This window comes from Oreochromis niloticus, linkage group LG4 (assembly GCF_001858045.2).
Source record: "Oreochromis niloticus isolate F11D_XX linkage group LG4, O_niloticus_UMD_NMBU, whole genome shotgun sequence".
Taxonomy (NCBI): domain Eukaryota; kingdom Metazoa; phylum Chordata; class Actinopteri; order Cichliformes; family Cichlidae; genus Oreochromis; species Oreochromis niloticus.
In genome coordinates this window covers 9,869,558-9,884,812 of record NC_031969.2, presented here as the reverse complement: position 1 = coordinate 9,884,812, position 15,255 = coordinate 9,869,558, and the positions used below count along the sequence as shown (strand labels likewise).

Sequence of the window (15,255 nt, the reverse complement as noted above, 5' to 3'; positions counted from 1 at the left end):
TGTTTGCAGGGGTTCTAATATTTTGCTAATGAGAATGATGGAGTCTACAAGCCTGCAAAAACTGCCAGAAATGTCTTTTTATTTTACTATTCATCTTTTATTTCTTTTTGAAACATCAACAGAAATCAATATAGCATCAAAACATGTGATATTACCAATATACAAACAAAAAAAATATCATACAACAAAAAAATTAAAAATAAAACAGGAGTATATATGAAATGAAACCATCAAAACACAAATATATTCAAACAGAGCACTATACCAAGCAATGGCGTCCCATTGTCGTCGTCATAAAGGTTTTGCAGCACTAAGTTTGACTTTATTTACAGCGTTCCTTCCATTTGGATATAGTATTTTCTGGATTAAAATACAATAAGCTTTGCAAAATTATGATCTGATAGTGTTTTGAAGAAAATGCTCAAGTATGAAACGCTCAGAACAAACACACTCGACCTTGATTTTAACTGAAGCAATGCAGGTTTAGTAGAAAGATACACAAGTGATGCGGTCACTGGGGTGGGAGGCGGGTGGCGGCTGGATGGGATGTGGGTCACAGATGGAATCCAAACACTTTCACCCACCTTCTCTTGACCGAATATGATTTTCTCATTAGGACATAAACTGAAAACACACACATCACTTTGGCTGGGTTGACTCCTTTTCTCGCAAAGGGTTGGGCGGTGATGTACTATGTGTCGACCCGCAGTCACTACCTCCAGTCTGTTAAATGGATATACACTCAACATAAACAGAATCTCAGCTTTTATACAGCTGTGCTCTGCCATTAAAACATTTAGAACCACAAACCACATGCGAGTTATATACCAGCCACTGTGTAAACGCATATTAAACATAACTGGATAAAATATGAATGCATAACTCAAACAGTTCCAGCCATCTTTTGGAAAAAGAAAACATAATGCCAACCAGAGGATTTCTGGCCAGCCTGAAGGTGTTTAGTCACTTTTCATGTCCCTGTACTGACCACCAAGTTTAAAATGCTCAATATATTCAAGTACAAATGTGATTTCAATCTGATTTAAAGCCTTGTTTTCACCAACATATCTTCGCATTCTCTATCTGTAGCGACTGACAACGTGACATATTTGCCGCTGCTGTCGTAGTGATGCCATTACAAATGACACCAGCAGAGGCAGCGCCAATCTGTGCAGCATGTAATGCCATTAATTATGAGATCACAATCCAGGGTGCATCACAGCTGGGCCGACTGTGCAGGAAAGTGTTGCTCCATCAGTAATCTGTAATCTGTGTGGGCGCTGTCCTTCCGTCAGTCCTCCTGCCTACGCTAAAAATCTCTCCTACAGCTGTTACTGTGCTTCTCCCCAAACAATAGAGAGTCTGGCCAACAGCTGGAATGCCATTACATTACATAATGATGACATCCTCAGTAAACTCATAAAATTTCTAGGATAACAATAACATAAACCTTCGAGCTCAAACAACATTTAGATAAAATATTTATTTGTCATTGAAGTCATATATTAAAAATAACCCCTGCAATTCAAAGGCTACTTGAAAAAAAATTAAAAAACAATCCTAAACTTTAAGACAGTGTCTTGTTATTTGGAGCACAGGGTGCTATTTGGCAATATATAGTTACAAAGAGTGAGAGCACTAGCAGAGAGGTGAGGAGGAATATTGATTATGAATCAGTGTAAAGCGTAAAGAATAAAGAGGCCATGTGTCTCAGAAGAAGATGGCACTTACTTTCTCCAGCTCATATCTAACATTTTTAATGCCATAGTGTCATTAGTGCAGGATTAAGATGGTATAATGCAGGCACAGTTATCTGTACGAATCCATTTTCCACGGGTGAATACAAAAATCGCATTTCTTTCAGCGATGGCCTAAAATCACAACTAAAACAACACAAATAACAGCTTGGCCAGTTAAAGAATCAACCTCACTCCTCCCTCACTTTATTTGTAATATCTACATTCTTTTCACGCTCCTCATTTCCGTGCTGTAGCAATCATTTCCTTTTTCCTTAGAAAAGGACTCTGCCCTGTCTCGGTTTCAGCAATCTGGCAACCATGACATAAATCTGATCTTTCACTGTTATCTAAATGTGAAATAACCAGAACCACAGCCTGAACTTCCACGTTGAGGTCGGAAAAAAAGATCAGATTCGTCTTCCATGGCTGCTAAAAACTTGAGAAGGGCTACAGGAGTAAGGGTTAGCTTCCGAGTGTGTGTTTGAGTCTCAGAACTCATCATCAGAGCTGAGTAAAAGAGTCTTTTCGTTGTCCCCGCGGGTGCTGATGTTACTGTGGCTGCGGGAGAGTGGTGGCCCTCCACTTCGCTCTAATGTGGACTGCTGGGTGTACTGCTGATAAGCTGGGGAGAAGTTATGGATGGCGTCCTGGACCATGTCTCCTGGATTCATCGTCTCCTTCAGGCTGCTGGAAATGCTCTTCATTGGGGCACAGCGACCTGGAGGTGTGATGGGAAGGTGGTAAATATTAAGAACGAGACACTGAATGGAAGCGATACATGAGCGAAAAAAGAAAGAAACTATGTTTCCATCCCAACTGCCAGCTGGATTGTCCAAATAAACCTAAGCAATGTTGCAAAGAATATAAAATATATTAAGATAAATATTATCACTCCATCTGGCATATTTATTATCAAGGCAAGGGTTTACGACAAGGGTAGGACCACAGACTGAACAAAGTGGGAAGGCAAAATGACGAAGGGCGGAATTAACTGACAGCAAAATAAATGAAAGAACACAAAACAACACAGCGAAATATCCATAATTTCAAAATCTAATGGAAACATCAATATCTGCATTTTCTATACAATGCTGCAAATGAAACACTGAACTGAAACACATAACACAAGCGATGGAAATGTAATTTCCTTTTAAACCACAATCAAAGAGAAAAAAAAGACATCAAATTCCATTTTAACATAAACAACTGAGTCACATACAGACAAAACATAGCTAACATCAGACGTACCGTACTGTCCATAGATAGGAAATGAGCCTTGAGTGCCGCAGAGTGAAGGAGGAGGAAAAGGAGAGAAAGAGATAAGAAACACAAGAAGGTCAAGATGAAAATAAAAGAATAGAAAAGAGGGCAGATGAAAAGAGAACAACTCAAAATAAACAGATTGTTAAAGATAGGAATCAAAGTAAAGAGGGAGGGACACAAAGAGTGAGGTCAGATTAGCTTTGAAAGACTTCATCAAGAACCCTCTGTTAATCACATAATTACAATATTATAATACTCTGTTAGTTGCTCTTTGAACATTTCACTCTCTACTACAACCAGACATCAAGGCACACACATAAACATGCCGCTTACCATATGAATCCAGCCTTTTGTCCATGTAGACCTTGTAAGTAAAAGCATGGCGCAAAGCAATAGCAGCAAAGAACATCTCAATGCAGATGATGAAGTTTTGGTAGCCAGCAGCAACTGTTCCCTCCCCCACAGAGAAATCAGCAGAGTTGATCTGGGGGATAGCGCCACACTTCTCCAGGATGGCCAACAACATCCCTGAAATATACAAAGATAAAATATGAAAACATAAATCAAAACAGTGATGTATTACTCCATGAGAGTTCAGCAACATTTGAATCTGTGCATGGAAATCATGACAAGAGACTAAGCAGCAACCTTTAGTGTTGGAAATGTAAGCGCAAGGCTAAAAAAAGTTACATTTTTCATCTGTTTTGATATTTTAAATGTGAAAATATTGATTCTAAGACTCTATTTCAGCCACATTACTGGAAACAACATCAATGCCCCAATGGGCCAGTGGCGAGCAAGCAGCAGTTCCCTTGAGGCTGGCTCCAAAGGTGAGTCAAATCTCATAGACTGATGTTAAAATGCCCAAAACTGGCACCGAAATAAACGTATTTGAACCTGGCACAAAAAACCTTTTTGGTCTGTAAAGCTAACAGACAGGTTGCTTTAAACAGTAAAAACTCTTTCAATGTTAGGGCCAGAGCCACACTGATTAGTTCTTCAAACAACCCATCAAAGAAATCTGTGCTCCAGTTTTGGTGGGTTGTTTTTAGCACAAAATAGCAGGTATCTGTGTTGGTATGAACCCTTCATGGAGTCTAACCAAGCTTGCTAGGGTTAGATGAAAAATTTGCACTCCACCATATCATCCAAAATTGTCCATTCTGGCTTCACAAAAGCACAGCGGCAACAGCAATGATGCAAGAATCAAGGCTTCAAAATGTAAGAGAACCAGTGGCTGTATCCATCTGTTACATACAGCCTAGGCTAGGGAGCCAGGAACTGAAGAGATCACCTCTCACTGGGACTGTTTCTATAGTATCTACATTATAGTTTCTAGAATGAGCGGTCTTCCTTGTTCCAACACGCAACTCTTCAACTCTGAGTTTACATTGGTCACCTTTGCTAGGTTTCCAGTTGTGTATAACAAGCTACTTCCAGGATGTATAAAGTTAATACATGCACACTTACCCTGCCAGAAGGAGAGAAAGATGACTGACTTGACCATGAAGAACTTGAGCACTGGGTTATACGGGACGAGCAGCTCACGTGTGGCAAAGTAGAAGAGGAAGAGAGCGTAGAGGGACAGACTCACAGAGATGTTGTAGATAATTGTGATATACAAGTAGCCACTAGCCACACTGGAGGAGACAGAAAAAAAAAAGATTATATAAATGCAAAATCAAACACATAACAGTCATTTCAACTAAAGCTAAACACTAAGATGCTGATGCTCTGGTTGACAGTGCTGTGGAAACATACTTGAAGTCTCCATCTCTGTATTTCCCGAAGGCCTGAAGGATGACCGTGATCACTGCCATCAGTGGTTTTACCACACAGAACTGGAGAGTTGCCTGCACAGTAGTGAAAGACATAACACTTGGTGATGTGTGATACCTACAGTCATTCAAGCTTAAAATCTTTGCAAGTAGATATTTTGGGTATGCTTACGAACACGTAAAATTTTTAGTAAATGGAGAAAACATGTATTAATACTTGTCTGTCACAGTGGACACCACAACACTCAAACAGAGTCAGTACAACCTAAACCCCCGCCCAAACTAAAACACTCGTACCTGTTTGCAAAACCTGAGGAAGCCAATGGAGTAGGTCCTGCTCCACAGACAGCATGTCCCATACATACAGCTTGACCTAAAGTGACATACAGGTTAAAAAATACACACACACACACACACACACACACACACACACACACACACACACACACACGCGCCATCTTAACATGAAACAACCCGAGTAACCAATTATACGGACAATTATACTATGAAAGGGAATCAGACTTACTCGATGGGTTTCCCTCTGATTTCAGCCATTATGGCACTCTCTCCTCCCAGATACTCATAACACAAACTCAGGAAGTTGTAGATGACAAAGGCTGGAGAGGGTGACACAGAGAAAAGGTTACAGTTTTTCAGAGTGGCTGTCTGCATCTGGAAAACAATTCCTAGATTTTAAAAAATATTTTTTGTAACTGGAGTTAAGCTGCATCAGAAAGCACAAATGAGAAACTGCGCCATCCAACTAAGGAACTGCATATCAGTGATATGACAGGAAGAGAAACCACAACCTTCATAGTCTTGCAGGATTTAGAACACCAAAAACTAAGCAAACAAGCTAAAAAAAATACACTGAAATGACAGATATACAATGTGATCAACACACTGTGGTAGAGCAGCTCACCTACTGATCGGAAGGTTGGTGGCTGCTGCTCCAGTCTGCACGAGCAACATACTAACCCCAATTTGCTGTGATATCCACCAGAGTATAATTGTGTGTGAATGTTAGATAGAAAACACTTACACAGGAAAATAGAAAAAAAAAAAGTACTTGAGTGAATGGGTGAACGAGGCAAGTTGTAAAGCACTCTGAGTGCTCATTTAACGCTATATAAGAACCAGTCCATCTATCACACTAGTCAAGGAATTACTATGCTTTAATAACTTGGTGTAACTCTAATAGTAACAGATTTTGCTGACTGTATTTCAGAACTGCTGAGACTGCCATTTCTAGACAGGAAGTGAAACTTATCAGTAGTCTTATGAATGACTAGTGAACACAGAACGAGCCTTTGACTGTGCATCCAGGCACAGTAATTCCTCTATGCAGCAAAAAACACCCTGCAACAGTAAAAGCTTGTGACAGTAAAAGCTTACTGAGAGAGAAATTTTTTTGCCAGAAATTAAAAAAAAAAAAAAAATCAAACAATTTACAGTTATATATGTAGACCATTGTATAATTCATCATTATCTGATATCGAAAAATTCAAGTTCTTATAATCAAATCAAAGCTCCTGGCTTTAATATCCATTACTCTTTAAAAATCTAAATATTTTTAGAAAATCTCAACAAAGCATATAAGGCAGTTGCATCATATTCTGTGCGGTGGTCAGTGGTTTACTTTCTATTTTGCTGAGGAGTAACACGCAATTTAAAAAAACTGACTGGGCTGCACACTGGTCGCAGTTTTCCTGCTGCCCCAGGTGTTCGTCGGCTAATTTAAGGGTAACCCGCAGACCCAGTGCTCCCTGCTGCCTCAGCTTTCTTTACAGTTGAAAGCTGCTGAGCTTAAAAGTAAGCCTGTGATTGCAGCACATGGACGACAATTGGGTCCTGGGTTTTTCAGTGCTGCATAATTACAGATACAGTATGTTTTAACTCTGAAACAAGAACATAAGAAGAAGCTAACATTCTTTTGAATGGCTTCTCCACATAAACTTAAGGTTTGAACAGTAGGTGGGTGGGGCTTCTGTGTCTAGATCAAAATGATATCATACAGAGCCAAGGGTAGAAAAAAAACTGACATGGACTCCTTAGAGCAGTTTGAAATCTGAGCTTCTGTCTCACTGGGGATACGTGTACATACACCAACATCCTAACCTAAAACTCTGTTCATGTTTAATATAAGCATCCACTACTAGTTACCAACAATATACTATAAATGACAGAAAATACCAAAAAGCACAGCGGGCCCACTTTGAATAATGGTGGGATACATCATGATTTATCTGCTCAGAAGTGAGATGCCTTCTCAAGCATTTGCTCTTTTTCCACTCAGTTGCTAGGATACCTGTCCCCCCTCCCTGTAATCCCAACAGGCCATGGAGACATGAGAACAAAGATGGCAACCTTTGTAAATGAACACACTGTAAAGGCCCTCTGTTAGTGGGCACAGCACATAAATTCTTACACCCTCACACTTACTCTCATCGTTGTGTTAAATGCTGACCATACTGTGATGGCACATGTGGCAGTTTATATTCCTGCCTGCAACATAATAGGCCAGTGTACCATTTTATTTGACTCTGTTCCTTTGTCCACTCACCTTCATAGCAGTCTCGGACTGTGTCGAAGTACACGTAATACTCCTCATTGGTGAAGAAAAGCAGGCTGAGCCAGGAGTCAAAGGCATAGATGGGAACTATGAAGAGGATCCTAACTATGTGCCGCTGCTCGTTTGGAGAGCTGTAGTAACGTAGGTGCATGTAGATCTGAAAAAGAAAAAGAGGTTAGAGAAACATAAGTTCATCTAAGCATATAAAGCCATTTATTTAGAAATCTAAGATTATACTGCTTCTATAAAAGACACTATCATCTAACAATGAGCTTCTTATGCTGGAAAAATCCTCCATAACTTAAAGACAAAATTAAACGAGCAAGTAAATACTGTGCAGTACTGGCAAAGGTGCATCTACACTCACCACCCACTTGATTAGTTACTGAAGTTAGTTAGTTGCTGAAGTTCGAATTGAGCATGAGAACGAAGAAGAAATGTGATTTATGTGACTTTAAACTTAGCATGGTTGTTAAGGCCAGATGGGCTGAGTATTTCACAAACTGCTGATCTATTGGGATTTTCCCACACAACCATCTGTAGGGTTTACAGAGAATGGTCTGAAAAAGAGAAAACATCCTGTGAAAATGCCCTGTTAATGTCAGAGAAGACCGAGAAGAATGATCAGATTACTTTGAGCTGATTGGAACACAACAGTAACTCAAATAACTACTCGTTACAGCCAAGGTATGCAGAAGAGCATCTGTGAACGCACAATACGGTCGACCTTGATGAGCTAGAGCAGAAGAAGACCACACCAGGTATCATTCCTGTCAGGTAAAAAAAGGAAACAGACTATAATTCATATAGGCTCACCTAGGGCTGGGCCATATCATACCGTTCACGGTAATACCGGTATAATGTTAGGCAATGATAAGAAAATGAAATATTGCGATAGAATATGGGTAAAACATGCATGCGCAGTGCCTTTGTTTTCATACACACATGGCGGAAAAAGCATGGCGGCGACAGAGAATGAGAAGGAAGAAAGCGGATCGTTGAATTTTTTGGTAGAGCATGCAAGTGGGCCGTTGTTATTACCGAACCAATTTTATGTGGTACACGGCGCTCAAAAATATGTTAAAAAATGTTTTAGTACGACTTTGCTAAGCTACAAAGCCGCACAGCTTGATGGATTGTCGGAGCATTACGGCTACTGTAGTCAGGATCCTCGCGGAGTGATGCGTACTGTGATTCAATACAATATTACCGTATTGTGTGTGTATAACATCTTTTTAAGTTTTGTGGATATTATACATGGTTATGCTGAGGATATGTTGGCCAATTTCCACTGGAAATGCCTTTTGGTTAAACTGTCAGCAAGGAATTTGCATTTGCACTTAAATTTTTATATAGCTTTAATGCACATAAAAAAAGCTGCTTGTTTAAGTGAAAATACATTGATGTTTTTTTTTTTCACCAATAAAAGTTGTAGAGTTGTATTTTGTCTCACGTCAATTATATCGTTATTGCAAATTTTCAAATATATATCATGATAAATATTTTTGGCCATATTGCCAAAAATAGGCTCACCAAAAATGGACAACAGAGGATTGGAAAAACAATGCTTGATCTGAGCCTTGACTTCTGATGCAACATTCGGATAGTAGGCCCACACAACATGGATGGACCTATCCTGCCTTGTATCAAAGTTTAAGGCTGGTGGTGGTGGTGTTAAGGTATTGGAGGTTATTTTCTTGACATACTTTGGACCACCAACTGCGCATCGATAAAGGTGAAAGCCTACAGTGTATCGATCTTCTGATGACTGCGTCCAGCAGGATAACGATAACCACATTGCAAAGCTCAAATCATCTCAAAGTGGTTTCGTGAACATGATAAGATCACCGTACTGAAATGGTCTCCACAGTCACCAGATTTCAATCAAATAGAGCTCCTTTGGGATGTGGTGAAATGGAAAATTCACATCTTGGACGCGAGGCCGACAAATCTGCACCAATTGTGTGATGTCATGTCAATGTCGACCAAAATCTCTGCCAAAAATCAATGCCATGAAGAATTCAGGCAATTCTGACCGCAAAAGCAGGTCCAACCAGGTATTAGCAAGGTGTACCTAACAAAATGGTCAATAAATTTAAACCTGCTCATGAGAGCATCTAAACCTATAAAAACAGAGATAATGAAAAACCCTGTTGACATGCTATGTATGGGCTGCATGAACAAAGAAGGAAAATGGTATCAGGTTTCCACCAACAACCTAATGTACCACGTAATATTTCTAATTTTTAAAACGCAAACATACTGTATTTAAACTTGCCTATATAATGAATAAATTTCCTAAAATTTAAATAAAATTAAAAAAAAAAAAAAAAAAAATAGGACCTAAACTAAAAGATGGCAAAGTCTGGCAGGGAGTGGTTTTGGGGCCTGAACATAGAGTGAGACAAAAGCTATCAGTGTCATGGAAAAGGCCGTGCTGGTACTGAGCAAACAAAAGCGTCACTGCAAGATGAAATGTGACCCAATAATTATTTTATCTTGATTTTCTTGTTTTTATAATAATTGAAGCCAAAAATTGTAACTGAAAAAATGGGTTAGTAATTGTCACATTTAAAAAAACAAAACAAAAAACACACAACTAAAAAAACAACATGAGCTTAACATGGATCAGTTTTCTCACTGCAAAACCACAGTTCAAAATGTGCTAGGTAATCAGGGTGGCCCAAAGTAATTGCTACCTCATGAAACCTGCATGTGTGCAGTCAGTATACACTTGCCAGAGTCTGATACCGGAATAGAGTGAGTTTGCAGGGTGTGTGTTGTGAGTGTGTGCTTGATGGGGGTAACTGATACTGAGCTTTTATCACTCCTTTTCAGAGAAGCAGACGGCAGGAAGGACAGGGTGGGCTGCTGTCACCAGCACCTCTGTCTGTGCCCTGTGGCTCTTTTCCACTTACACAATGTCCACACCTATCACCTTTCCTGGCCTGTAAACAGACACACACCTCTGGTAAAATAACAAACATTGCGGGGGGGGGGGGGGGGTGACAACACACCAGGCCAGACAGTGCACTCACAGGCAATCGTTGCTAGGTGACCCTACTTTCAGCACACACATCTCCTGCTCCTATACGGTGTTATACTCAAGCCAGGAGCACCTGTTGCCAGAGCGACAGAAGGCTATTCTTTAACCGAGTGTGTGAAGAGCATCGGCAAACAATGGAAGAGAAATCATTCATCTATGCCTCGAGGTACAATAGATCCCCCTTACATAAAAGGGATGTTACCTGAATGCTTCAGTGTAACATGAGGGCTGACAAACAAAGAAACCAGACAAGGTAAACTGCTCTTATTCCATGAATTGCAGTTCTCTGCAGTGCTCACACACAGCACTCCACAGGCTTTTAGTACTGCCTGGTCTTGCCATACAGCCATCGTAAATTGTCCCAAGCTGGATAAATTTAAGAGGGCCGAATTAAATTCAGTCAATCAAACTTGGCACCCTCATGTGTTTAAGCTCAAGGCTGCCACAAACTAGAATATTCCAAGTTTTTACAGCCTGCAAGGAAAATTTATTGCATGTTGTTTTGCCCATCTCTGTTTCACTGCATTTATGTAATCATACTACTGCCAGCCCAAAAGAAAACACAAAAACATGTATTCGTATTACCTGTTTCTAATGTTTAATGCTTGCAGCCATCTTAAACCTGGCTCCTAAATGGTGCTTTAAAGATTTAAATGTGGCTCGGTGACCAAAGACACTAGACTAAGACAAAACTCAGTGTCAGGAATTTAGGATGACTGTCTCCCAGTATGAGTGCCTCTATGTCCTACTGCTCCCTGCAAGTCAGTGGAATTAAAGCCATAAAGCAGTAAATATATCTGAGCTGTGGCAATGGGAGCTTTTTTCGTATGACATCTCCTGCAGTTAACACAACTGGGCATGGTATCAAACAGCAGAGTAGGTTTAGCTGTCTGTGTCAGTCCACATTTCAGTAGGACTGACACAGACATCTGACAGCCTAGATGCATCAAACTTGTTTTCCAAACAACAACAAATTAGATCCACGTGGCACAATTTGGCTTGCAATGAACCTGTAAGGTTGCTGAAATCTCACCGTGTGTAGGAGCTTTTAGAAAGCAGATAGTAGATGAGAATAAGTACTTTATTTAACTTCCTCACAAACACAGTGTAGCCAATTCATGGGAATGGGATGTTATTTATCAACTTCACATCAATAACAAAACAAATTTGCAGACAGAAAATTCCTTAATATTTGGAAGAAGAATATTTCCTCATATGAAGCATAACACTACATGTGCTTGGTGTGTGAACATCCACATAAAGAGTCAACCAACCTTCAATTAAGTCTAAATAAAACCAAACAATCATGATCATGATTCAAATTTGGGTTTTGAGTCACTTACCCAAAACACTGACATTGAGATCAATGTTTTGGGTAAGTGCTATGGGCAAAGACGGGAAAACAGATGTAACCACTTTGAATGAAACCAATAACAACATGTTAGCAAAGAGTGCGTTTGAGTTTTGCCTACTGACATATTTTGACCAAATAAAAAGCACAACCTGGTTATTCCTTTAGTGAAACCACCACATAGTCAACAGGTTCCCAAATACCCTTGGACTGTAGAAAGAACTCTTAAAACCCTGTAATTATTATTATTTAACCTCTTAGATCACAGTTTACCCTCTCACAGGTAGCTGTTAGTGGAACATTTCATTTAAACCCGCTGACCATTTAACCACTCTGCTTACCTGGTGGCATGTGATCAGAAGAGCCGTCCAAACAAAAAACCCCGATATAGTTTGGGCAGTGGAGGTCATGAGGAAAATTGGCTCATCTGGTGTTACCACTGGGGTTTTAGGCACCCATGATGTGTTGGATCCTTGTGGGGCTGCAGTGGCTGGGGACCCCAGGGTGAGGCTGCTAGGAGAGTCATTCTCCAACCTCTCTGATAGCCGCTTGACTCGCCACCAAAGCTGACTCATCTGAATGATGAAAGGACACTTCATCAACAAATATGCTTCTTGTAACACACTTAATTTACCCTCAACATTTTTAATAGCATGCATCAATCAACAGAACACCATGTTCCAGTTTGTAAAGCCTGAATAAAACACTCTTAATGTGTAAATGCATCTCAGCGGGCTCGTGCGGCCAACGACCTAAATCTCATGCCAATATCTGCCGAAACTGGAACGAGAAAACAGCAAAAGATAAAGAGCAGAGCAAAGTAGGACAGTGCACAAAAAAGTGTAAATGAGACTGCACGGCTGGCAGACGGATGAAGCCAGATCAAATGGAAGGAGTGAAAAGAGGAAGCACAAGGTAGGCGGGTGAGGAGGCACTGGTGAAAACGGGCAGAAACCACACACATCAAGACATGGAGCAGAGGGCTGAAAAATCCCCAAATCACACAGTGACAGATCCGTAAGATCTGGTGACCCAGTTTCTCCTCTTCTTGTTCCCGGTGCTCTGCTCTGGGCAGAATGAAGTGGAGTGCAGCTAGAAATAGCACTACACACAAACATATCTCATGAGAGTAGTGAAACACCTTTGCAAAAATTAAGTCAAAAAATGCAGAACTAACACGATCATGCCTGTAGCTGCGTGTGGTTGGTGAAAGCTGAAAACAGCAGAAATTAAGGACATAACTGCACGCAAATGCACAGTAGGAAAATGGATAAAGGTGTTCTGAAGTTTCTATTCCACAAGGCTAATGGAACAGCCTCAGAATCTTGGGGGCTGGAGGGTATCCAGGCTGTGCATCCTGAACAGGCCCATCACATGGCCAGACACATCCATGCTCTCATTCACACCTATAACCAATTTAGACACAGGGGGAGCACACAAACTCCACACAGCTGCCTGACTACACCACTTCTGCAGCTCATAATGACATAATTATGAGCTGCAGAAGTGGCATTCATCTCATAATTACACAGGACTGATGAGGACAAGTGAAAACTAGACAGGCGACCGGCCAAACCGGCACTCACAACATCACACACATCCAGACAGATGCTCTGCTACACTCCCCCGCCCCGAATCATCAAATTACATCTCCCTGCAACCGTCATCTCTCCACCTACGTCAATGTCTTGGCACAGATTTCCAGGAAGGCAATAATCTAATAGTTTGCAGTGAAAACTAATTTCACAATGACTTTCAAAGCCTCCTGAAACACCAGCTAAATATAGGGTGATTGCACAGTGTTGTCATGAATGACTCATGCCACTTTGCCAAAGCCTCAATCAGCTTGTGGCAATGCAGCAACTGGGAATGAGCCAGTGTGTGTCTCTTTCACACACACATACTCCGGAATATGTTTTAGTTGAAAACAAAACAAAACAAAACAAAAAAAATACTGAAATAAATTTAAAACTCTACAGACAATTCAATCTAAATGCTTTGCCTGTTTTTACTACCACCACAAAGACACAAGTAGAATATTGTTATTAATATTATTATTATTGATTTTAGTTGTACTAGTAAATATTATTATAATTATTATTATTATTATTCGAGTAATTAAAGAAGCTGACAGGTCCATATTTCAGTGTGATCAGGATCACGCTGATTTAACAGCTGAATTTCTATGTCCAAAATGATAATGTTATGTTTGGTTTTGCCATGTTCCGATAAGTCAACAGTTAGAAAATGAGTTTATTTATAGTCAATGTAAATCAGTTAAAACATGCCATGTTAAAATAAACACATACAAATGATCTGCATATCATCCATATTAAAGTCTGTGCTCACTGCTGTGCATACGCAATGGAGATGATCAGCAGCTTGCACTTACAATAACACCTCGCTGGTTCCCAGTGGGCCACAGACAAGACAGAAAGGCAGATCATCAGTCCTGCTGACTGCACCCGGGGAAAGATTTCAAAACATGCATTGTACTTCGACATCAATCAAATCGGCAGTCTTTGTGACAAGAATTAAGACTTCAGGCCAGGAAAGCTGTCTGAAACATACTGTAACACACCAGGGCACCGAGGCTGTGCTCAGCCAGATGAAGTGAACACAACAGGACTCTTCAGCAGTGGTTACAAGCCATTTTTACAGTGTTAAGAGCAGATTAAAGAAAATACACAAAGGACAAGAAGTCAAGTTTCCCAGCTTTCAACCTTCGTATCAGTGCACACAGCCGTGCTATACACGCAACATCAGACAGGTGAAAAATTCAGATGGAATAACAGTTAGCACACAAATGCTGATTTATGACAAGGTGTTTGAGCCATTCCGTTATGAGTGTTAGGAAAGACACAATAAAAGTGGAAAATTACAGCCGCTGATCGGCGCTCCTGACTCCGTGCTGCCGCTTTGCTTACCTCCTCTGCAGTTGTTTGATGTGCGCCGATTTGAATCCAGGCATCAACTTAGCTCATCGTCTCGAATCCAATCTCGAGCCTTTCGGGAGTACAAAAAGTTACCGAGCCAAGCAATTACATTCAAACGAGGGAAAGCCACGTATGTAATCACTGCATCTTTCTTTCAATTCCGGAAACTGGCTTCTTCTGCGGGAAGTGTCGGCAGCTGAGCTTTAATGACGCCGACCTCAGCTGCTAACCAGTGTTAGCAAGCCCTTTTCTAGCCTAACACAAACTTAGCAGTTACTTCTCCCAGTAGAGACAAACCAAAGACGTATAACACGGTTTTAGAAAGCTTTACATAAAACACGACGCTGAGGTGTAAACTGAGAAAATAACTGGTATTAGCTTGGCATTTCCAATCCAATGCTAATGGGCTACTAACACCGTTATTTCACCCACATCAGCAGCAGCAGTTCGCTTTATCAACAGCAGCGACTCCGCTCAGCGCATGCGCAGTCACGCCTTTCTCATTCTCCGTGCTTGGTCTTTGAACATAATGCAACTTTATATCCACACCCAGCACCCGCTAACAAAATG

At 40.6% G+C, this 15,255-nt stretch overlaps 1 protein-coding gene across 2 annotated transcripts; it reads right to left on the bottom strand.

The window, feature by feature from the left end:
* Window positions 1-291: 291 nt before the first annotated feature.
* LOC100697240 (transmembrane protein 184B) lies at window positions 292-14,833 on the bottom strand. Of its 2 annotated transcripts, XM_025906783.1 has the most exons (10): window positions 14,677-14,833; window positions 12,091-12,324; window positions 7,344-7,509; window positions 5,307-5,397; window positions 5,078-5,153; window positions 4,764-4,855; window positions 4,473-4,642; window positions 3,336-3,530; window positions 2,988-3,014; window positions 292-2,457 (listed from the first exon to the last, which is right to left on the bottom strand). In XM_025906783.1, exons 2-10 carry the CDS (start codon window positions 12,322-12,324, stop codon window positions 2,228-2,230), a joined length of 1,281 nt encoding a protein of 426 aa, XP_025762568.1. In that variant the 5' UTR covers window positions 14,677-14,833; the 3' UTR covers window positions 292-2,227. The 2 variants fall into 2 exon arrangements, with proteins under 2 accessions (XP_025762568.1, XP_003443251.1); XM_003443203.5 differs by lacking the exon at window positions 2,988-3,014.
* Between the last annotated feature and the right edge of the window lie 422 nt (window positions 14,834-15,255).

Bases quoted from the DNA above. Each gene is read 5' to 3' on its own strand.
- LOC100697240 (XM_025906783.1), bottom strand. From the start codon at position 12,324: ATGAGTCAGCTTTGGTGGCGAGTCAAGCGGCTATCAGAGAGGTTGGAG. The intron at 3,531-4,472 runs GTAAGTGTGCAT...TGTATATTTCAG, and splicing joins CTTTCTCTCCTTCTGGCAGG to GGATGTTGTTGGCCATCCTG. The intron at 2,458-2,987 runs GTACGTCTGATG...TCACACCTCCAG, and splicing joins TCCTATCTATGGACAGTACG to GTCGCTGTGCCCCAATGAAG.